This window comes from Pleurodeles waltl, chromosome 12 (genome assembly GCF_031143425.1).
Source record: "Pleurodeles waltl isolate 20211129_DDA chromosome 12, aPleWal1.hap1.20221129, whole genome shotgun sequence".
Classification (NCBI taxonomy): domain Eukaryota; kingdom Metazoa; phylum Chordata; class Amphibia; order Caudata; family Salamandridae; genus Pleurodeles; species Pleurodeles waltl.
This window is the reverse complement of record NC_090451.1, coordinates 636,764,088-636,787,381: the sequence shown is the minus strand read 5'-3', so window position 1 is coordinate 636,787,381 and position 23,294 is coordinate 636,764,088. Positions and strand designations below refer to the sequence as shown.

Genomic DNA, 23,294 nt, shown 5'->3' with positions numbered 1-23,294 from the left:
CCTGCTGAACTTGGTGGATACCAAAGAAGAGGGACTGTGCCTGCTGTGTTCTGCTTGTGGAGAAGTCATCTCTGAAGCGCAGCCAAAGCAGAAACCCCCAAGGGTCAGTTGGCTGACCTCTTGTTCACAGCATAGGGAAACAACAGCTTAGAAGCCTGCTAGGGCAATTTGGTAACCCAAAATCTTCAGACCACTGCTGTGCAGCACCAGAAACCAGGATCTGATGTGCAAAGTTGCACCCAAGTTCACTGAGCCCGGGAGAGTCAATCGAGTACAGTTTAATTGTCAAGAAGCACAATGATCTCCCAGGGCAGGGTTTAGTTGAGACTGATACTGGGCAACTGGGAGACAACTGATGCACCTCAGTGCACCTCCTGGCTTTGCGCTCCTGGCATGGAATATCGTGAAAAGTAACTGACGTGTACATGCCAAGGTAGCGGATATATAGGTGACGGGCCGCCACTTCTGGCGAGGACGACGCTGCACAGAGCTGATTGACACCACGTACAGGCGCACACGGGTACTGCTCATGAAGAATCTTCTGGGTCCAGTTTGACGCCTGGGGAAATTCAAATGTAAGGAATCTACGGCTCGATATTGTCTCTACCAGATCAGGCTTTACAGAAGGTAAGTAACTTATTCATATGTGTGATTTTAAAAATTCATATATTTGCGTCTGATCACTAAGCATACAGAAAATGTAAATACCATGTGAATTGTATGTATGACTTCAGCTGTTTATCAAAAAACTCTAATCTCTCGTCCCCTTTTTGTTTTTTCTGTCTCTTTCCCTCTTTGCCCATTGTTTGTTTTTCCTTCCTTGTCATATCTTTCCTTTGCAGCAATCATTCGAGAAGCAGGGATTTCACACTGGAACTCCGGCCGCCTCCTTTAATTTGCCTTCCGCTCTGGGCAGTGCAGGACCCATCAATGCTGCAGCCGGGTATCCCCCTGCTCCCTTCATGCACATCCTGACCCCACATCAGCAGCCACACTCTCAGATCCTGCACCATCACCTTCAACAGGACGGGCAGGTAAGATACAGGCTCCCCCTTCTTCTAGAGCACACCTTTCAGCCTGTGATTTTCTGCTTGGAGTGTCCCCACATCAACCCATTCCTAATCATCTGAAATCACATTCATACATACATGTGTGATAAATTAGAGAACAAATGCCTGGGTTAACATACAGTTTTTTACTGTTTGGCCCCATTCTCAGTAGTAGCTTACAGTTAGAACTGTGGATTTCTGTTGTCAAAGTATGTACCTTTATTTTGCATATCCTGCCACTTTGCATCAGCTGCCATATTTGCAGATGATTCTGTGTTGCCACCTGCAGCAAGAAGACCAGGTAATAAGCTTTCTGAACCGTTTTACTCACCAAGGCACTTCCCAGTACCACTCCCTCCACTCTCTGGTTGCACATGGCCTGCACTGCACAGATTAGCGTTCCCCTGCTGGCAGTATCCACTTTGGGAGGTTCCCTTATCCTCTTCCCCTTGCAATGTATTTCCTTTATTGTGCACGGGTATATACACACACACTGAGGGCACAGCCATATGCACTTGGAATTGCTGTAAGCCCCCAAGGGTCCCACCACTACAGCGCACTGCTGCACCCAACACCCACATGGCGATTATCTTGGGTTTCCATACCACATACATGGCAATCTTGTCTCCTTAATGGTCTATTTTTTCAACATATATCAGAAACAATACAGGCAAAATGTAGTCAGTCATTAGCAAGAATTTTCCACTTAGTTCCGCTGCTGGTTAAACCACATTATTCATTGCCTTGTCATTACTAGTTTGGTATAATCCGCTGACCCCTGGAGCTCCAGTCTTAGCTACAACAGCTTTTTTTTCCAAGCATTTATAGCCAAAGAAAAGGCTTACAAGTGTGCAGATAATATTGAGCGTATGTTTTTTGATGGATCCTTCGAATGCATATTCCTCACCTTATGAATATTCTCCTGAGGTCAGACAATGTCTGAAAAAACTCAGATAGTACTCCTGCACACCAGTAGGTGGCACACTACAGCTCTGCACTGACTGTTCCACTCTGGAAATGAACGGAGCTGCATATATGCGCCACCCGTGTGTGCTGACGTCCTTTTGTTTATTTCTGCTCCTTAAGATGCAGGTCTGGAGCTCTACACCTTTGATCTCTAACGTGTTTTTTTTTCATAAAAAGTGTTTTTTTCTAGTGTGCAAGGGGATATGTCCCCTCATAAAATGACAGTTTAATCCTGATAGGGACTGTAACATGTGTAACAGATTCTCGGGTTGTGTTCTCACCATCAACGGAAAAGAGTGCTTCCTTTGCTATGGTGATGAGACGGGCAGCAGATTTATTACCTTTACAGCTGCTAACTATGGAAGTCAAAATAAATGTATTGACAAAAGTTTTAAAACTGGACAAACTTCCTCTGAGCCCTTATTTTCATTTAATGAAGCCCTGACTGACACCCTAACAAGCACCTGGTCTACATACTTTTCCTGCCAACCATTGAACAGGCAGGTTGCCAGGCAACTCTTAATTTGTCATTGCACCATACAACATAACGTTTGGTGGCTCAGGCTTCCATCAGCAGGATGAACCACAATTAATTCCCTACAACTTCACCCAGACAAATTCAAACTGGATAAAAAGATTTGGGAAACAAATGGTTTCTTCGGACAGCCTAGCCATACGGTCAGTCAGTGTAAGCTATTTGCTGAGAAGATATTCCCACGCTATTTTGGACATGGTGGACAAGATCTTACAGGCAGTCCCATAGGAATTTCCAGCCAACCTGGCTCAGACTATCTGGGATGGTCAAGGTGCAGCATAATGCATTATATATTGACTGGAAACTACCTGTGGCTTGAGCAGAGCCACCAATAGTGTGGTGCTGAAGTGTCACACCTGGACAGGATCCGTGGGCTTCACTGGTGATGCAGTGGCCTCTTTGATGGATATGCCATCGACAGATCTCACTTGTTTGAGAAAGCTGATTTCAGCGTTGAAATACATCAGGGAGAGTAGGGTCATGGTGTGTTCCTTCGGTCTTATTATTACTGTGAGGCAGTACCCTCAACATTTCTGCCCCCTTTTGAGGCTGCACAAAAGGTTTGGAGCACGGCAATGCCAAGATCGACTGCCCTTGCAACAAGCATCCCAATCCTGTCTGGCTGGGATCAAGCGGACAACGTCTAAGCTACCACTGGCAGCAAACATCCCCGTCTCCCACCCCTAGCATCTGCCTCCAGCTTCTTAAGGGGACATGACAACCCTGTGGGAGGAAAGATTTTCTCAAAGGGTAGCTGTAGGAAGTTGGCTGTGTATGCACTATTTCAAAGTAAGGAATAGTATGCACAGAGTCCAAGGGTTCCCCTTAGAGGTAAGATAGTGGCAAAAAGAGATAATACTAATGCTCTATTTTGTGGTAGTGTGGTCGAGCAGTAGGCTTATCAAAGGAGTAGTGTTAAGCATTTGTTGTACACACACATGCAATAAATGAGGAACACACACTCAGAGACAATTCCAGGCCAATAGGTTTTTGTATAGAAAAATATCTTTTCTTAGTTTAAGAACCACAGGTTCAAATTTTACATGTAATACTTCAAATGAAAGGTATTGCAGGTAAGTACTTTAGGAACTTTGAATAATCACAATAGCATATATACTTTTCAAATAAATCACATATAGCTATTTTAAAACTAGACACTTAGTGCAATTTTCTACAGTTCCTGGGGGAGGTAAGTATTTGTTAGTTTTTATACGTAAGTAAACCACCTACGGGGTTCAAGTTTGGGTCCAAGGTAGCCCACCGTTGGGGGTTCAGAGCAACCCCAAAGTTACCACACCAGCAGCTCAGGGCCGGTCAGGTGCAGAGGTCAAAGTGGTGCCCAAAACGCATAGGCTTCAATGGAGAAGGGGGTGCCCCGGTTCCAGTCTGCCAGCAGGTAAGTACCCGCGTCTTCGGAGGGCAGACCAGGGGGGTTTTGTAGGGCACCGGGGGGGACACAAGTTAGCACAGAAAGTAAACCCTCAGCAGCACGGGGCGGCCGGGTGCAGTGTGCAAACACATGTCGGGTTTTCAATTGGAATCAATGGGAGACCAAGGGGTCTCTTCAGCGATGCAGGCAAGGGGGGGGGGTCATAGGGGTAGCCACCACCTGGGCAAGGGAGAGGGCCTCCTGGGGGTCACTCCTGCACTGGAGTTCCGATCTTTCAGGTCCTGGGGGCTGCGGGTGCAGAGTCTTTTCCAGGCGTCGGGATCTGGGAGTCAGGCAGTCGCGGTCAGGGGGAGCCTCGGGATTCCCTCTGCAGGCGTCGCTGTGGGGGATCACGGGGGGCAACTCTGGCTACTCACGGTCTCGTAGTCGCCGGGGAGTCCTCCCTGAAGTGTTTTCTCCACAAGTCGAGCCGGGGGCGTCGGGTGCAGAGTTGCAAGTCTCACGCTTCTGGCGGGAAATGCAGTTGTCTTTAAGTTGGTCCTTTGGAAACAAAGTTGCAGTCTTTGTTGAACAGGGCCGCTGTTCTCGGGAGTCTCTTGGTGCTTTTAGAGCAGGGCAGTCCTCTGAGGATTCAGAGGTCGCTGGTCCTGGGGAAGCGTCGCTGGAGCAGTTTCTTCAGAAGGGGGAGAGACAGGCCGGTAGGGCTGGGGCCAAAGCAGTTGGTGTCTCCGTCTTCTTTGCAGGGTTTTTCAGCTCAGCAGTCCTCTTCTTCTTAGGTTGCAGGAATCTGAGTTCCTAGGTTCAGGGAAGCCCCTAAATACAGAATTTAGGGGTGTGTTTAGGTCAGGGAGGGCAGTAGCCAATGGCTACTAGCCCTGAGGGTGGCTACACCCTCTTTGTGCCTCCTCCCAAGGGGAGGGGGTCACATTCCTATCCCTATTGGGGGGATCCTCCATCTGCAAGATGGAGGATTCCTAAAAGTCAGTCACTTCAGCTCAGGTTGCCTTAGGGGCTGTCCTGACTGGCCAGTGACTCCTCCTTGTGTTTCTCATTATCTCCTCCGGCCTTGCCGCCAAAAGTGGGGCCGTGGCCGGGGGGGGGTGGGCATCTCCACTAGCTGGAATGCCCTGTGGTGCTGTAACAAAGGGGGTGAGCCTTTGAGGCTCACCGCCAGGTGGTACAGTTTCTACAAGGGGGAGGTGATAAGCATCTCCACCCAGTGCAGGCTTTGTTACTAGCCACAGAGTGACAAAGGCACTCTCCCCATGTGGCCAGCAACAGGTCTCGAGTGTGGCAGGCTGCTAAAACCAGTCAGCCTACACGGGTAGTTGGTTAAGGTTTCAGGGGGCACCTCTAAGGTGCCCTCTAGGTTGTATTTTACAATAAAATGTACACTGGCATCAGTGTGCATTTATTGTGCTGAGAAGTTTGATACCAAACTTCCCAGTTTTCAGTGTAGCCATTATGGTGCTGTGGAGTTCGTGTTTGACAGACTCCCAGACCATTTACTCTTACGGCTACCCTGCACTTACAATGTCTAAGGTTTTGCTTAGAGACTGAAGGGGCACAGTGCTCATGCACTGTTGCCCTCACCTATGGTATAGTGCACCCTGCCTTAGGGCTGTAAGGCCTGCTAGAGGGGTGACTTATCTATACTGCATAGGCAGTGTGAGGTTGCATGGCACCCTGAGAGGAGTGCCATGTCGACTTACTCGTTTTGTCCCCACTAGCACACACAAGCTGGCAAGCAGTGTGTCTGTGCTGAGTGAGGGGTCCCCAGGGTGGCATAAGATATGCTGCAGCCCTTAGAGACCTTCCCTGGCATCAGGGCCCTTGGTACCAGGGGTACCAGTTACAAGGGACTTACCTGGATGCCAGGGTGTGCCAATTGTGTAAACAAAAGTACAGGTTAGGGAAAGAACACTGGTGCTGGGGCCTGGTTAGCAGGCCTCAGCACACTTTCAAATCAAAACATAGCATCAGCAAAGGCAAAAAGTCAGGGGGTAACCATGCCAAGGAGGCATTTCCTTACAGTAGCAAAATACAACATCTGACAAATGTGCCCTTCAGATCCTAAAAGGCTGTGCTCTGCTGTCCCTTTACAAACTGCCCCATCTTTCGCTTGTAGGAAGCTGGCTCTCTATAGTGGACCAACATGAGGTACACTGTGCAAAGAGTCTACCAAATCCCCACGTTTCACCGAGGTACAAACATCCCAAGTGCTCTCTTTGGGTAGTGTGGTTGAGTAAGAGGGTAGTGCAAAGCATGTAATGCACGCTCTCATACAGGGAGACACACTTAATAAAGGAATCCAACACAAATTTATAAAAAATAACACATGCTTTTATATAAACATATGTTCGATGGCATCTGTCGCTGTAGATACGCATGTTCTGCAATAGCTCGCCATCTGGTGTTGGGCCGGAGTGTTACAAGTTGTTTTTCTTCGAAGAAGTCTTTCGAGTCACGGGACCGAGTGACTCCTCCTTTTGTCTCCATTGCGCATGGGCGTCGACTCCATCTTCGATTGTTTTTTTTCCGCCATCGGGTTCGGACGTGTTCCTGTCGCTCCGAGTTTCGGAACAGAAAAAATTGTTAATTTCGGAAGATTTTCGTCGGTATTGTTGCGTTCGGGATCGGCGTACTTACATTCAACACCGCATCGAAGATCGAAGAGCTCCGGTGCCCTTCGGGGTAGTTTTTCGATCCTCCGTCGGGGCCTGGTCGGCCCGACCGCGTGCTGAGGAACGCCGATGGAACGGACCCCTTTCCGTTTCTGCCCCAAATGCCACAATAAATACCCCTACACAGACCAACACTTGGTCTGCAACCTGTGCCTGTCACCTGAGCACAGCGAAGACACCTGCGAGGCCTGTCGTGCGTTCCGGTCCCGAAAAACACTCCGAGACCGTCGAGCCAGAAGACTTCAAATGGCGTCCGCACCGACAGCCCGACGGGAGTTCGAGGAACAGGAAGAGGAAGGTACCTTCTCGATCCAAGACTCAGACTCCGAAGGATTCGACGATACACAAACCGTGAGTAAGACGTCGAAAACCACACAAAGAAACATTTACAAGGCCCAGGGGACGCCACTGCCACCAGGCCATGGCTCAACCCATAAAATCGGTGACCGACCGTCGGCACCGAAAAAGGCCCAAACGGTGCCGAGATCGTCCGACTCCGGTCGAGACACCGGCACGCAGCCTTCTCGGGACCGAGAAAGTGCTGGAGACAAGCCTCGACACCGAGATGCCGGTGTGGACACGGCTCGACGCCGAGACAGCGGCACCGAAACAGATCGACGCCGAGAGGTTTCGACCCCGAAAAGGAAAAAAGTCACCTCGGAGCCGAAAAAACACGCAGACAAAGTTTCGATGCCGAAACAAACTGCAAGCGACCCAGCTTCAGGCTCTTATACAGAAGAGCACTCGCTAACCTCCCAAATGCAGAAGCATAGGTTTGAGGAAGAGCTACAAGCAACTGATGCGGACCATACGCAAAAGCGTATCTTCATTCAGCAGGGGACAGGAAAAATAAGCACCCTTCCCCCCATTAGGAGAAAGAGAAGGTTGGAGTTCCAGACGGAACAAGCACCACAACCAAAAGTGGTGAAAAGAGTTACACCACCACCCTCTCCTCCGCCCGTGATTAACGTTTCACCAGCACAAACGCCATCACACTCCCCAGCTCACACCACCATGAGCCAGGGTGACCAAGACCAGGACGCATGGGACCTATACGACGCCCCAGTGTCAGATAACAGCCCAGAGGCATACCCTACAAAACCATCTCCACCAGAAGACAGCACCGCGTACTCTCAGGTGGTGGCTAGAGCAGCACAATTTCACAACGTAAGCCTCCACTCAGAACAGGTCGAGGATGATTTCTTGTTCAACACACTCTCCTCCACCCACAGCTCCTACCAAAGCCTGCCTATGCTCCCTGGTATGCTCCGGCACGCAAAAGACATATTTAAGGACCCGGTCAAAAGTAGGGCAATCACACCAAGGGTGGAAAAAAAGTATAAGCCGCCTCCTACGGACCCGGCTTTCATCACAACACAGCTGCCACCAGACTCTGTTGTTGTAGGAGCAGCTAGAAAAAGGGCCAACTCTCACACATCTGGAGATGCACCACCCCCAGATAAAGAAAGCCGCAAGTTTGATGCAGCTGGTAAGAGAGTCGCAGCACAAGCTGCAAACCAGTGGCGCATCGCGAACTCCCAGGCACTACTTGCGCGCTATGACAGAGCCCACTGGGACGAGATGCAACATCTCATTGAACATCTGCCCAAAGACTTCCAAAATAGGGCAAAACAAGTGGTTGAGGAGGGACAGGCCATCTCCAACAACCAGATCCGCTCCTCCATGGACGCTGCAGATACAGCTGCACGGACAATTAATACATCTATAACTATCAGAAGGCATGCATGGCTCCGAACGTCTGGATTTAAACCAGAGATTCAACAAGCAGTTCTCAATATGCCTTTTAATGAAAAAGAACTGTTCGGTCCAGAAGTGGACACAGCGATTGAGAAACTCAAAAAAGATACGGACACTGCCAAAGCCATGGGCGCACTCTACTCCCCGCAGATCAGAGGGAATTACAGCTCATTCCGTAAAACGCCCTTTCGAGGGGGGTTTCGGGGTCAAAGCACACAAGCCAGCACCTCACAAGCCACACCGTCCAGTTACCAAGGACAGTATAGAGGAGGTTTTCGGGGACAATATAGAGGAGGGCAATTCCCTAGAAATAGAGGAAGATTCCAAAGCCCCAAAACCCCTACTACTAAACAGTGACTCACATGTCACTCACCCCCTCCACACAACACCAGTGGGGGGACGAATAGGTCATTATTACAGAGCATGGGAGAAAATCACTACAGACACTTGGGTTCTAGCAATTATCCAACATGGTTACTGCATAGAATTTCTACAGTTCCCTCCAAACATACCACCAAAAGCACAAAATTTAACAACACACCATTCCAATCTCCTAGAGATAGAAGTGCAGGCACTATTGCAAAAGAATGCAATCGAATTAGTGCCAAACACACAAATAAACACAGGAGTTTACTCACTGTACTTTCTGATACCAAAGAAGGACAAAACACTGAGACCAATCCTAGACCTCAGAGTAGTCAACACTTTCATCAAATCAGACCACTTCCACATGGTCACACTACAAGAAGTATTGCCATTGCTAAAGCTGCACGACTACATGGCAACTTTAGACCTCAAGGATGCTTATTTCCATATACCAATACACCCATCGCACAGGAAATACCTAAGGTTTGTATTCAAAGGAATACATTACCAATTCAAGGTACTGCCTTTCGGATTAACAACCGCACCAAGAGTCTTTACCAAATGTCTAGCGGTAGTCGCTGCACACATCAGAAGACAGCAAATACATGTGTTCCCATATCTAGACGACTGGCTAATCAAGGCCCATTCGTTAATAGAGTGCTCAAATCACACAAATCATATCATACAAACCCTCTTCAAACTAGGGTTCACCGTCAATTTCACAAAATCCAAAATTCTGCCACGCAAGGTACAACAATACCTGGGAGCCATAATAGACACATCAAAAGGAGTAGCCACTCCAAGTCCACAAAGAATTCAAAATTTCAACACCATCATACAACGCATGTATCCAACACAAAAGATACAAGCAAAGATGGTATTACAACTCCTAGGCATGATGTCATCATGCATAGCCATTGTCCCAAACGCAAGACTGCACATGAGGCCCTTACAACAATGCCTAGCATCACAGTGGTCTCAAGCACAGGGTCACCTTCTAGATCTGGTGTTAATAGACCGCCAAACTTACCTCTCGCTTCTGTGGTGGAACAACATAAATTTAAACAAGGGGCGGCCTTTCCAAGACCCAGTGCCACAATACGTAATAACAGATGCTTCCATGACAGGGTGGGGAGCACACCTCGATCAACACAGCATACAAGGACAATGGAACGTACATCAAACAAAACTGCATATCAATCACCTAGAACTTCTTGCAGTTTTTCAAGCACTAAAAGCTTTCCAACCAATAATAGTTCACAAATACATTCTCGTCAAAACAGACAACATGACAACAATGTATTATCTAAACAAGCAGGGAGGGACACACTCCACGCAGTTAAGCCTGTTAGCACAAAAAATTTGGCATTGGGCAATTCACAACCAAATTCGCCTAATTGCACAGTTTATACCAGGGATACAAAATCAACTCGCAGACAATCTCTCTCGAGATCACCAACAGGTCCACGAATGGGAAATTCACCCCCAAATACTGAACACTTATTTCAAACTCTGGGGAACACCTCAGATAGACTTGTTTGCGACAAGGGAGAACGCAAAATGCCAAAACTTCGCATCCAGATACCCACACAAACAATCCCAAGGCAATGCCCTATGGATGAACTGGTCAGGGATATTTGCTTACGCTTTTCCTCCTCTCCCTCTCCTTCCTTACCTGGTAAACAAACTCAGTCAAAGCAAACTCAAACTCATATTGATAGCACCAACTTGGGCAAGGCAACCCTGGTACACAACGCTGCTAGACCTATCAGTGGTACCCTGCATCAAATTGCCCAACAGGCCAGATCTGTTGACACAGCACAACCAAAAGATCAGACACCCAGATCCAGCATCGCTGAATCTAGCAATCTGGCTCCTGAAATCCTAGAATTCGGGCACTTACAACTTACCCAAGAATGTATGGAAGTCATAAAACAAGCAAGAAGGCCATCCACCAGGCACTGCTATGCAAGTAAATGGAAGAGGTTTGTTTGCTACTGCCATATTAATCAAATACAACCATTACACACAACTCCAGAACATGTAGTGGGTTACTTGCTTCACTTACAAAAATCTAACCTACCTTTCTCTTCCATTAAGATTCACCTTGCAGCAATATCTGCATACCTGCAGACTACCTATTCAACTTCCCTATATAAAATACCAGTCATTAAAGCATTCATGGAGGGCCTTAGGAGAATTATACCACCAAGAACACTACCTGTTCCTTCATGGAACCTAAATGTTGTCCTAACTAGACTTATGGGTCCACCTTTTGAACCCATGCACTCCTGCGACATACAGTTCCTAACCTGGAAGGTGGCATTTCTCATCGCCATTACTTCCCTGAGAAGAGTAAGCGAGATTCAGGCGTTTACTATACAGGAACCTTTTATACAACTACACAAAAATAAAGTCGTCCTAAGGACCAATCCTAAATTTTTGCCAAAGGTTATTTCACCGTTCCATCTAAATCAAACAGTGGAACTTCCGGTGTTCTTTCCACAGCCAGATACCGTAGCTGAAAGGGCACTACATACATTAGATGTCAAAAGAGCATTAATGTATTACATTGACAGAACAAAGAACATCAGAAAGACTAAACAACTCTTTATTGCATTTCAAAAACCTCATGCAGGAAACCCAATTTCAAAACAAGGTATAGCCAGATGGATAGTTAAATGCATCCAAATCTGCTACCTTAAAGCTAAACGACAGCTGCCCATTACACCAAGGGCACACTCAACCAGAAAGAAAGGTGCTACCATGGCCTTTCTAGGAAACATCCCAATGCAAGAAATATGTAAGGCAGCCACATGGTCTACGCCTCACACATTCACCAAGCATTACTGTGTAGACGTGTTATCCGCACAACAAGCCACAGTAGGTCAAGCTGTATTAAGGACATTATTTCAGACTACTTCCACTCCTACAGGCTGATCCACCGCTTTTGGGGAAATAACTGCTTACTAGTCTATTGCAGAACATGCGTATCTACAGCGACAGATGCCATCGAACTGAAAATGTCACTTACCCAGTGTACATCTGTTCGTGGCATCAGTCGCAGTAGATTCGCATGTGCCCACCCGCCTCCCCGGGAGCCTGTAGCAGTTTGGAAGTTACCTTCAATTATTTATATATGTATCATCTCAACCTTAAATAAGTGCATACTTAGTCACTCCATTGCATGGGCACTATTACTACAATTCAACTCCTACCTCACCCTCTGCGGGGAAAAACAATCGAAGATGGAGTCGACGCCCATGCGCAATGGAGACAAAAGGAGGAGTCACTCGGTCCCGTGACTCGAAAGACTTCTTCGAAGAAAAACAACTTGTAACACTCCGGCCCAACACCAGATGGCGAGCTATTGCAGAACATGCGAATCTACTGCGACTGATGCCACGAACAGATGTACACTGGGTAAGTGACATTTTCAATACCAAGGTCACCAAAATCAAGGGAATACTTTTCGACATGGATTTTTGGAGTTTTGAAAAGTCGACACAGCAAAACTTTCAGATGCAGTAATGTTATCCTACTATGTAGGAAGAACACGCACTGCATACAGGTAGAGTACAGTGACTTACAGGTCTAATCTCCTGGATATAGGGCAAGTACGGGGCAAGGTCCAGGGCCACCCCAACAGGCTGTTGTGCATCCTGGTGCAGAGGTGTTATGTTGGGTGTCAAATTAAAGTCTGTGGTAATCGATCCAGTTAAAAAGTTACTGCATAGATGGGCTGGAAGATCAGACCGAGGGAACCCACGAGGGGCTCGCCCCTTGAGGTTCTCTGGCACAATGGACCACTGGTCCTCTCCTCAGGCTGTAGGGCGCGGGTGCAGTGGTGTATTCTGGCGTCTTGTCCAGTGCTGGAGTTCCTTGAGGCTGCATAGAGGCCCTCAAAGACAGTCGGCAGGTGTGGACTGGGGTTCCAGTCTGAACAAGCCAGCAAGTGGGCTCAGGTCTCACAAGGCTGGTAAATGTGGGGACACCCTTGGTTCTCTTCTCCTTGGTCCCAGTAGGATGGGTATAGAGGTGTCTTGAGCCATCAGGTTTCTGTCTTCTGGTCACTTGCGGTTGCAGGGTGAGGGTCTGCAGTAACAGGCTGCAGACGCCTTTTTGAAGTCCACAGTGGGCGAACTCAGGATGGGCTTAGTCTCTAGCAGACCCGGGGACCACGTCGACACTGTTAGCCCACTTCAAAATGGGTAAGGTGGCTCAGGTGCAGTGGTGATGTCCAGCATCAGGTCTCTGGCGGTCCTGGTCCTCTCAGGTCTTTCTTGGGTGCCTGCGGATGCAGGGCAGCAGCTCCTCTGTTATAAGGGAGTTCTTGGCGATTTGCCAGCTTTGCCAGTTCCTTAGAGGCTGCAGTGGCATTACAGGTAAGTTGCTCCTCGAGGGTTGGGTGCAGCAGGCAGGCCAGCAGGGTTGGCGCCAAGTCAGTTGTGAACCTCGGTTCTTGGGTGCAGCAGGCTTCTTGTCCACTCCTTCTTTTGAGTCCCCCAAGTACTCAATTGAGAGAGCGTTAAGAGAAGGGTAGTAGCCAATGGGCTACTTACCCTTGGGGTCACTACATCCCCTAGATGACTACTTCCTGAGGGAAGTGGGCATCACCCTGTCCAGAGTCCCTAAAATCCACTACAGACAAGATTGCAGAATTTCCTAAGTCGTGTCCACTTCAGGCTGGACACCATAGGGGTGTGCCCAGCCTAGAAATGTGCCAATACTCCTGCATAGATACATGGACAAGTGCCAGATGTGTTCTGGGGCAGGGGATTGGCATCTTCATCTGAGTAAGACCAGATCCACATACCAAAGTGTAAGGAAATGCCTCCTTGGCATGGTTACCCCCTGACGTTTTGCCTTTTGTTGATGCCAGTTATGATTGAAAGTGTCCTGGGACGCTGATAACAAGGCCCCAGCACCAGTGTTCTTTCCCTAAACTGTACCTTTGTTCCCACAATTGGCATAGCCCTGGCCCACAGCTAAGTCTCTTGTAAATGATACCCCTGGTACCAAGGGCTCTGATGCCAGGGAAGGTCTCCAAGGGCTGCAGCATGTCTTATGCCACCCTGGGGACCCCTCACTCAACACATGCACACACTGCCTCACAGCTTGTGTGTGCTGGTGTGGAGAAAATGACTAAGTCGACATGGCACTCCCCTCTGAGTGCCATGCCCACCTCTCACTGCCTGTGGCATAGGTAAGTCACCTCTCTAGCAGGCCTTACAGACCTAAGGCAGGGTGCACTATATCACAGGTGAGAGCATATGTGCATGAGCACTATGCCCCTGCAGTGTCTAAGCAAAACCTTAGTCATTGTAAGTGCAGGGTAGCCATAAAGAGTATATGGTCTAGGAGTTTGTCATACACAAACTCCACAGTTCCATAATGGCTACACTGAAAACTGGGAAGTTTGGTATCAAACGTCTCAGCACAATAAATGCACACTGATGCCAGTGTGCAATATATTGTAACATACACCCAGAGGGCATCTTAGAGATGCCCCCTGGATACCTACCCGACTTCAAGTGTAGGCTGACCAGTTCCTGCCAGCCTGCCACACACCAGAAATGTTGCTGGCCACATGGGTAAAGTGCCTTTGTCACTCTGTGGCCAGGAACAAAGCCTGTACTGGGTGGAGGTGCTTCTCACCTCCCCCTGCAGGAACTGTAACACCTGGCGGTGAGCCTCAAAGGCTCACCCCTTTTGTTACAGTGCCCCAGGGCATCCTAGCTAGTGGAAATGCCTGCCCCTCCGGCCACTGCTCCCACTTTTGGCAGCAAGGCTGGAGGAGATAATGAGAAAAACAAGGAGGAGTCACCCACCAGTCAGGACAGCCCCTATTAAGGTGCCCTGAGCTGAGGTGACCCCTGCCTTGAGAAATCCTCCACTTTGCAGAGTGTTTTCCCTGCATGCCAACTTTAAACGCATCCCACACAACCCCAACCAGGGCACTCCCAGTATTTTCTTTCATTAAAGTGGGGATCCATTTCCTGATGGTGTTAATATAGTCCTCATCCACTAGGAGGGCACATTAAAAGGTCTATTTCGAGAGGTGCCTTCTCCAACCCCTAAATGTTACAGATAACTACAGGAAGCGGGCCTGGTGTGTGGTGAGCACCTATGGTGTTGTCACCTTATACCAGGTCCAGGTATCCCCTATTAGTGAAGTGCAGGCAGTGTCTACAAAGCCAGGGCTCTCTAGAGGTAGTTGTGGATGAGCAGCCAAGACTTATCTAGGAGACATGCACATCTAATGCAATACCACTATGGTCGCACAGCATTATAACACATGAAAGAACCGCACAGTGTTAATAAAATAAAGGTACTTGCAAAGCCCAGATAATGGGATCTGGGGTTTGCAGGGGTGCCCTTGTTCATGCAGGACACCCTCACACTTCGAACCATGCACCCTGCCCTTGGGCTGAAGGGTCTACCTTAGGTGTGACTTGTAGGGTCAGTGACCATGATATAAGGGGAATCTTATATCTGGGATGAAAGGGACATGCAACATTTCATACAAGCTGCAATAGCAGGCCTGTAGTCACAGTTTGCATGGGCTCCGATGGGCGGCATAATACATGCTGCAGCCCATGAGGGACCCCTGGTGTACCAATACCATGGGTACCCAAGTACTATATACTAGTGACTTACAGGGGTACACCGGTATGCAAATTGTGGTGTGTAAAAGTTGTTTACTGTAGGAAAATGCCTCTCTTGGCATGGTTACCCCCTAACATTTTGCCTTTTGTTGATGCTAGTTATGATAGAAAGTGTGCTGGGACCCTGCTAACTAGGCCCCAGCACCAGTTTTCTTTCCCTAAAACTGTACCTTTGTCTCCACAATTGGCACAGCCCTGGCACACAGATACATCCCTTGTAGGTAGCACCCCTGGTACCAAGGACCCTGTGGCCAGGGAAGGTCTCTACGGGCTGCAGCATGTATTGTGCCACCCTGGGGACCCCTCAATCAGCACTTGCACACTGCCTCAAAGCTTGTGTGTGCAGGTTGGCAGAAAAAGACTAAGTCGACATGGCACTCCCCTCAGAGTGCCATGCCCACAACCCACTGCCTGTGGCATAGGTAAATCACCCCTCTAGCAGGACTTACAGCCCTAAGGCAGGGTGCACTATACCACAGGTGAGGGCATAGTTTCATGAGCAATATGCCCCTACAGTGTTTAAGTCCATTCTTAGACATTGTTATGTACAGTGTGGTCATATTAAGTATATGGTCTGGGAGTTTGTCAAAAACGAACTCCACAGCTCCATAATGGCTAAACTGAATTCTGGGAAGTTTGGTACCAAACTCAGTACAATAAATCTGCACTGATGCCAGTGAGGATTTATTGAGGAATGCACACAGAGGGCATCTTAGAGATGCCCCCTTGTATACCAGTCCAACTACTAGTGTTAGGCTGACCAGTTTCTGCCAGCCTGCCACATCCAGATGGGTTTCTGGCCACATGGGGTGAGTGCCTTTGTCACTCTGTGGCCAGAAGCAAAGCCTGTACTGGGTGGAGGTGCTTCACACCTCCCCCTGCAGGAACTGTAACACCTGGCGGTGAGCCTCAAAGGCTCAAGCCTGGGGTTACAGCGCCCCAGGGCACTCCAGCTAGTGGAGGTGCCCCCTCCCTGGACATAGCCCCCACGTTTGGCAGCATGTCCAGAGGACATAATGAGAAAAACAAGGAGGAGTCACCCACCAGTCAGGACAGCCCCTAATATGTCCTGAGCTGAGGTAACCCCTGTCTTAGGAAATCCTCCATCTTGTTTTGGAGGCTTTCTACACTCCCCCCTCCCTCCCCTTCCCCCAATGGGATTAGGGATGTGCCCCCCACCCCACAGGGAAGGAGGCACAAAGAGGGTGTAGCCACCCTCCAGACAGTAGCCATTGGCTACTGCCCCCAGAACTAAACACCCCCCTAAATTGAGTATTTAGCGGCGACCCTGAACCCAGGAAAACAGATTCCTGCAACCTGAAGAAAGGACTGCTGAAGTGAAAGCCCCACAGAGACGACGGAGACAACAACTGACTTGGCCCCAGCCCTGCCGGCCTGTCTCCAGACTTAGAGAACCTACACACCGACGCATCCAGCGGGACCAGCGACCTCTGAGGACTCAGAGTACCGACCTGCACCTAAAGGACCAAGAAACTCCAGAGGACAGCACCCCGTCTAAAACTGTAACAAAGAAACCATCTTTAAAGAAGACTTCAGCCTGAGTCTTCCCAATCTGCACCCGACATCCCGACTAGAGTTCATAGGAACCAACACCGCTGAGAGGACCCCCAGGTGACTCCAGCGACGTGGACACCCTGAGTCGACATCCCTGCACCCCCACAGACACCTGCAGAGAGGATCCAGAGACTCCCCCTGACTTCGACTGCCTGGTAACAAAGGAACCTGACGCCTAGAAGAAGCACTGCACCCGCAGCCGCCAGGACTGAGAGGAACCAACCACTGGTGCAGGAGTGATCTGCAGGCAGCCCTCATCCTAGCCCAATCTGACCTGGGAAGCTCCCAGGTGCCCAGCTGGCATCGCCAGAGTGACCCCTGGGTTCCTCAGTTGACTTCAATACAAAACCAGACACCTTATTCACACACTGCACGCGGCCGCCCCTGTGCCGTTGAGGGTGTATTTTGTGTTCTGGTTTGGGACCCACCACCCCAGTTTATTTCCTACCTGACAGAGTATTGCACAGATAGGCAACAGTTTCCACAACCACTAGACTACTTCCCCCCCACCACTTCCTCCCTCCATTGGGGACTGATGCATCCCTCCTGGGTTAGGCGGACAGTAGGGAGAGGTGGAGATCAGAGAACTCTGGCCTCCATCAGGAGCTCAGCTCCATATGTCTTCTAGAGCTTAGGGCTATTTCCTTGGCATAGAAAGCCTTCCTCCCATCCATCAAAGGAAGGCTGGTTCAGGTGTTTACAGACACAACCACTGCCATGTGGTAATGCGACAAACAGGGTGAAGTGGGGTTTTGGACCCTTTTCCAGGACGCTGAGGTCCTCTGGACTTGGCTCTCGTACAAGTACATCTTCCTGGCCATACAGCACCTGGTGGGATCTTTGAACGCCGGGGCATACAAACTCAGCCTTCAAAACCTTGTGGACCATGAATGATTATTACATCCAGAGGTGGCGCATGGCCTCTTCCAACAGTGGTGAGAACCTTGGCTCCATCCGTTCACTACAGTTGAATGTGCAGTTTCATCATTTTTGCGCACTGCAGTTTCCAAAGTGCATCTCATTCGTAGACTCAATCTGACACAAGTCTATGCTGGACTCATATATGCCTTTCTGCCAACCCCACAGTTACCACACCAGCAGCTCAGGGCCGGTCAGGTGCAGAGGTCAAAGAGGTGCCCAACACACACAGGTGCCTATGGAGAACAGGGGTGCTCTGGTTCCAGTCTGCCAGCAGGTAAGAACCTGCGTCCTCTGGGGGCAGACCAGGGGGGTTTTGTAGAGCACTGGGGAGGGGGGGGGACAAGTAGGCACACAAAACACACCCTCAGAGGCACCGGGGTGGCTGGGTGCAGTGTGCAAAGCAGGCGTTGGGTTTTGTATAGGTTTCAATGGAGGACCCGGGGGTCACTCTAGCAGTGCAGGCAGGCAGAGGGGGGGCTTCTCGGGACAGCCACCTCCTGGGCAAGGCAGAGGGTCGTCTAGGGGTCACTCATGCGTCAGTTCGGTTCCTTCAGGTCCTGGGGCTGCGGGTGTAGTGTTGGTTCCAGGCATCTGGTTCCTTGTTACAGGCAGTCGCGGTCAGGGGGAGGCTCTGGATTCTCTCTGCAGGCGTTGCTATGGGGGCTCAGGTTGTCGACTCTGGTTACTCACTGGCTCGCAGTCGCCGGGGAGTCCTCCCTGAGGTGTTGGTTTTCTGCAGGTCGAGCCGGGGGTGTCTGGTGCAGTGTGTAGAGTCTCACGCTTCCAGTGGGAAACGTGAAGTCCTTGGAAGTTGCACCTTTGTTGCAAAGAAGTAGCTGGTTTTGAACAGGGCCGCTGTTCACTGGAGTTTCTTGGTCCTGTAGTCCAGGGCAGTCCTATGAGGCTTCAGAGGTCGCTGGTCCCTGTCGGATGAGTCGCTGGAGCAGGTTTTCGAAGTTGGAGACGGCCGGTGGGGCTGGGGCCAAATCAGTTGTCGTCTTCCTCCTTCTCTGCAGGCTTGTAAGTCAGCAGTCCTTCTTTCTTCAGGTTGCAGGAATCTGATTTCCTGGGATCTGGGGAGCCCCTAAATACTGAATTTAGGGGTGTGTTTAGGTCTGGGAGGGCAGTAGCCAATGGCTACTGCCCTTGAGGGTGGCTACACATTCTTTGTGCCTCCTCTCCCTGTGGGGAGGGGGGCACATCCCTAATCCTATTGGGGGAATCCTCCAAACTCAAGATGGAGGATTTCTCAAGGCAGGGATCACCTCAGCTCAGGACACCTTAGGGGATGTTCTGACTGGTGGGTGACTCCTCCTTTTTTTTCTCATTATCTCCCCTGGACTTGCTGCCAGATGTGGGGCTGTGTACAGGGGGTGGGCATCTCCACTAGCTGGAGTGCCCTGGGGCATTGTAACACGAAGCTTGAGCCTTTGAGGCTCACTGCTAGGCGTTACAGTTCCTGCAGGGAGGAGGTATTAAGCATCTCCACCCAGTGCATGCTTTGTTTCTGGCCTCAGAGCACAAAGGCTCTCACCCCAGGAGGTCAGAAACTCGTCTTTCAGCAGCAGGCTGGCACAGACCAGTCAGCCCTGCACTGAAGGATTGGGTAAAATACAACCTCTGTGTGCATTTTTTAATAAATCCAGCACTGGCATCAGTGTGAGTTTATTATTCTGAGAAGTTTGATACCAAACTTCCCAGTATTCAGTGTAGCCATTATGGAGCTGGAGAGTTAGTTTTTGAGAAACTCCCAGACCACATACTTAATGTGGCCACACTGTACTTACAATGTCTAAGAATAGATTGACACTGTAGGGGCATATTGCTCATGCAGCTATGCCCTCACTTGTGGTATAGTGCACCCTGCCTAGGCCTGCTAGAGGGGTGACTTACCTATGCCATAGGCAGTATTTTGTGTGCATGGCATCCTGAGGGGGATGCCATGTCGACTTTGCCTTTTTCTCCCCACCAGCACACACAATCTGTAATGGCAGTGTGCATGTGTTAGGTGAGGGGTCCCTAAGGGTGGCACAACACATGCTACAGCCCTTAGAGACCTTCCCTGGTCACAGGGCCCTTGGTACCACTGTTACCTTTTACAAGGGACCTATCTGTGTGCCAGAGGTGTGCCAATTGTGGAAACAATGGTAAATTTTTTGTGAAAGAACACTGGTGTTGGGGCCTGGTTAGCAGGGTCCCAGCACACTTCAGTCAAGTCAGCATCAATATCAGGCAAAAAGTGGGGGTAACTGCAACAGGGAGCCATTTTCCTACAGCATGTCAGTAACTGATCCGCATCAAGTTTGTCTGTGGTGTCTCGAGCACGACCATGACCCAAAGATGTGCTCCGAGTGCCGCGCCATGCACCGAAGGCCTTGAAGGAGCGGTCCCTCAAGCTCATGGCAGCCTGGCGCTTGACTCCGCGTACGTCCCGGTCTCGCTCAAGAGGAAGGTCTCAAGACCGTTTGCGGAGCCATCACCACTCGTCCTCCTCAAAATCTTCGGGTGCAGGTAAGAAAAGGAAGTCGTCCAAGAGGTCTCATCGCACTTCGACTTCAGCCCGTAGCTCAACTGACATGACGCAGGTGGAGCATCGAGGCTCAAGGCCTCCATCCTCATAGCCTGCTTCTGGGACCGCTCCATGCTTCCCTGAGTTTCCGGGAGCCGGATCGCCGCCCCCCCCCCCCCCCCCCCCCCCCCCTCCCCACCCCCAAAGAATTCTATGAGGCCATGCGCCTCATCTTTGGGTGGGCCAACTGCGATACGGTGCCTTTGGGCCCAAGGGGATCGGTTGAGGGACCTTTGGGTTCTGTGGTTTCGGCTCCAGCCACCGAGGTCCTCTGCGGATCCGCGCTGGTTGCACCACTGAGACATTCCCTGGTGCCGGGTCGATTGTCGACGCTCCCGACGTCAGTAGTGCCCACTATCAATGTCGACCCGATCCTTATCCCCGACGAGTTGGAGCGGCATTGGCCGACGCTGCCTCTGTTTTTGATGGGGCCTACTCACCCCAGGACGGATGTGGACCCTTTTTCCTATGGGTACGAATTTGGGGAAGGATTGGAGGGGTCCCTGGACTCTTATAAATACCAGGATGACACATCTTTGGACTGGGCACAGGAATTGGGCAACACCAGTGGACTAGACACTTCTCCAGACGCTGGCATGCTGTCTTCTCCTACCGTGGCTACGGCGGAGGAAGCGACTTAAGGTATGGTGGTCAGTAAGGCAGCCGAGGTCATTAGCCTTGAGCTATTGACTGTAGAGGTCAGCTCCAACCTCCTTACAGAGGTGCTTCAGCCAGGGGCTTCCACATCTGAACACCTTTTACCTTTCAATGAAGCCCTCACTGATTTCCTTTTGGGTACTTGGTCCAAACCCAACACAGGGGCTCCTGTGAATAGGACTATCGCACGCCGCTATCGGCCTCCTCTGAACAAACCTAAATTCCTGTCCCAACACCCCACGCCTGAGAGTTTTGTCATCCAGGCTTCCTCTTCCTCAGGTGCATTCCCTTCCACACCCCCGGATAGGGAATCAAAAAGACTTGAACATCGTAGGAAAATGTTGCTTTCTTACTCCAGTCTTGTGCTGTGGTCCATGAACACCGCATGCCCTTTGGGCCGCTATACCCACTCTCTGTGGAATATGGTTGTGCAAGTCCTGACGCAGATACCAGAGGAGGCCTGTGGTATCATCTCCCAAGCTGTCAACGATCAGAGAGATGCAGTGAAGTTCACGATCCAATGTGGGCTGGACACGACCGACTCTCTGGGCAGATCGGTTGCTACGACAGTGGCCTTGAGATGCCACGCCTGGTTGCATACTTCTGGTTTTTCTGGGGATGTCCAACAGTCTCATGGACATGCTCTTTGATGGCTCCCATCTCTTTGGCGGCAAAGCGGACTCAGCCTTGAAGAGGTTCAAGGATTCCCAGGTTACAGCTCAGTCCCTTGGTCTTTCCGCTGCCCCTCACCTCCAGCAGTCTGCTTTTTGCCCCTTTCGTGGCCACGGAAGGGGCCCCCTGTCGCTTCCCCCCGCTCAGCCACCGTGCCGCCCATGCCGTTCAGCCGCTGGGTGGCCGGGGACGTGGAATCCAACGTGGGAGAGGGACCCAAAGGTCTGCCTGTACACCTCTGCCCCTGTTTGCAGCCTCCAAACCCTCCTAGACCGTCCCCTCACTCCCATCCAGTTGACGGCAGGATTTGCCATCACCTGCCGCACTGGGAATCCATCACTACGGACAGGTGGGTTTTGCAGATCATTTGAAAGGGCTACTCCTTCCCTTTCAAATCTGCCACACTGGGCATGCCTCCATCACTCAGCCAACTCCCAGAGGATTATTTGGCACTTCTCCGCCAGGAAGGCGCACCTCTCTTGAAGCTATAGAGAAGATCCCTGTACCAGAAGTAGGTTGTGGTTCTTATTCCAGTTACCTTCTGGTGCCGAAAAAGGACAAGGGCTTACGTCCTATCCTAGACCTTCGGGACTTCAATTACTTCCGCAAGAAGGAGAAATTCAAAATGCTCACCCTGGCTCAGGTTCTGTCTCCCTTAGACCCAGAAGACTGGTTAGGTAGCGTTGGACTTGCAGGATGCTTATTTCCACATCCCCATCCTGCCTGCCCACAGATGTTACCTATGATTCGTGTTAGGTCACGAGCACGATCAGTTTACCGTGCTCACCTTCGGCCTTACCAGTGCCCCTCGGGTGTTCTCAAAAGTGATGGCAGTGGTTGCAGCTCAGCTGTGAAGGTTAGGGGTCTCAGTCTTCCCTTTCCTCGATGACGCTGTTAAAGGCGGACTTGCCCAGAAAGTCATCTCTCACCTTCAGACTACGGCGAACCTCCTGTACATGCTGGGGTTCACTATAAACGTGCCGAAGTCACACCTGACTACCTATCAGATGCTCCCGTTCATGAGAGCTGTTCTGGACATAGTGCAGTTTCGGGCTTATCCTCCCAAAAAGCGAGTCCAAGATATTCGGGCTATGATTCCAGTCCTTCAGCCTCTGTCTTGGGTTTTGGTGAGACTGACTCTGAGGCTGCTGGGACTTATGACCTCCTGCATCCTGCTAGTGACACATGCCAGATGGCAAATGCGGGCTTTGCAGTGGGACTTGAAGTTCCAGTGGGTGTAGCATCAGGGGAATCTCTGACATGGTCCAGATCTCGGAGGGGGCTGCGAAAGATCTGCAGTGGTGGCTTTCGAATCCGTATTGGGTCCACAGCAGATCCCTCTCCCTTCCCCATCCAGATCTGTCTATAGTGACAGATGTCGCTTCTGGGTTGGGGCGACCACATGGGAGAGGAGGAGATCAGAGGACTCTGGTCTTTGTGGAGTCTGGGCTCCTTATCAATCTTCTGGATCTCTGGGCGATCAG

The 23,294-nt window shown here is 50.2% G+C and overlaps 1 protein-coding gene across 26 annotated transcripts in view; it reads left to right on the top strand.

Annotated features, from left to right (window-relative positions):
- UBAP2L (ubiquitin associated protein 2 like) overlaps positions 1-23,294 on the top strand; it is a 756,258-nt gene that overhangs the window by 692,519 nt on the left and 40,445 nt on the right. For 13 of the 26 annotated variants that reach the window (XR_011200006.1, XR_011200008.1, XR_011200009.1 and 10 more), the window contains one exon: positions 843-1,034. Coding sequence is in view for 21 of the 26 variants with exons in the window: in XM_069218134.1 (XP_069074235.1) it covers positions 843-1,034 (192 nt within the window). In the remaining 5 variants the exon portion in view is untranslated. Of the gene's footprint in view, positions 1-842; positions 1,035-1,299; positions 1,351-23,294 lie in introns of those variants that run through there. The other 13 variants (XM_069218121.1, XM_069218133.1, XM_069218125.1 and 10 more) reach the window with 2 other exon arrangements.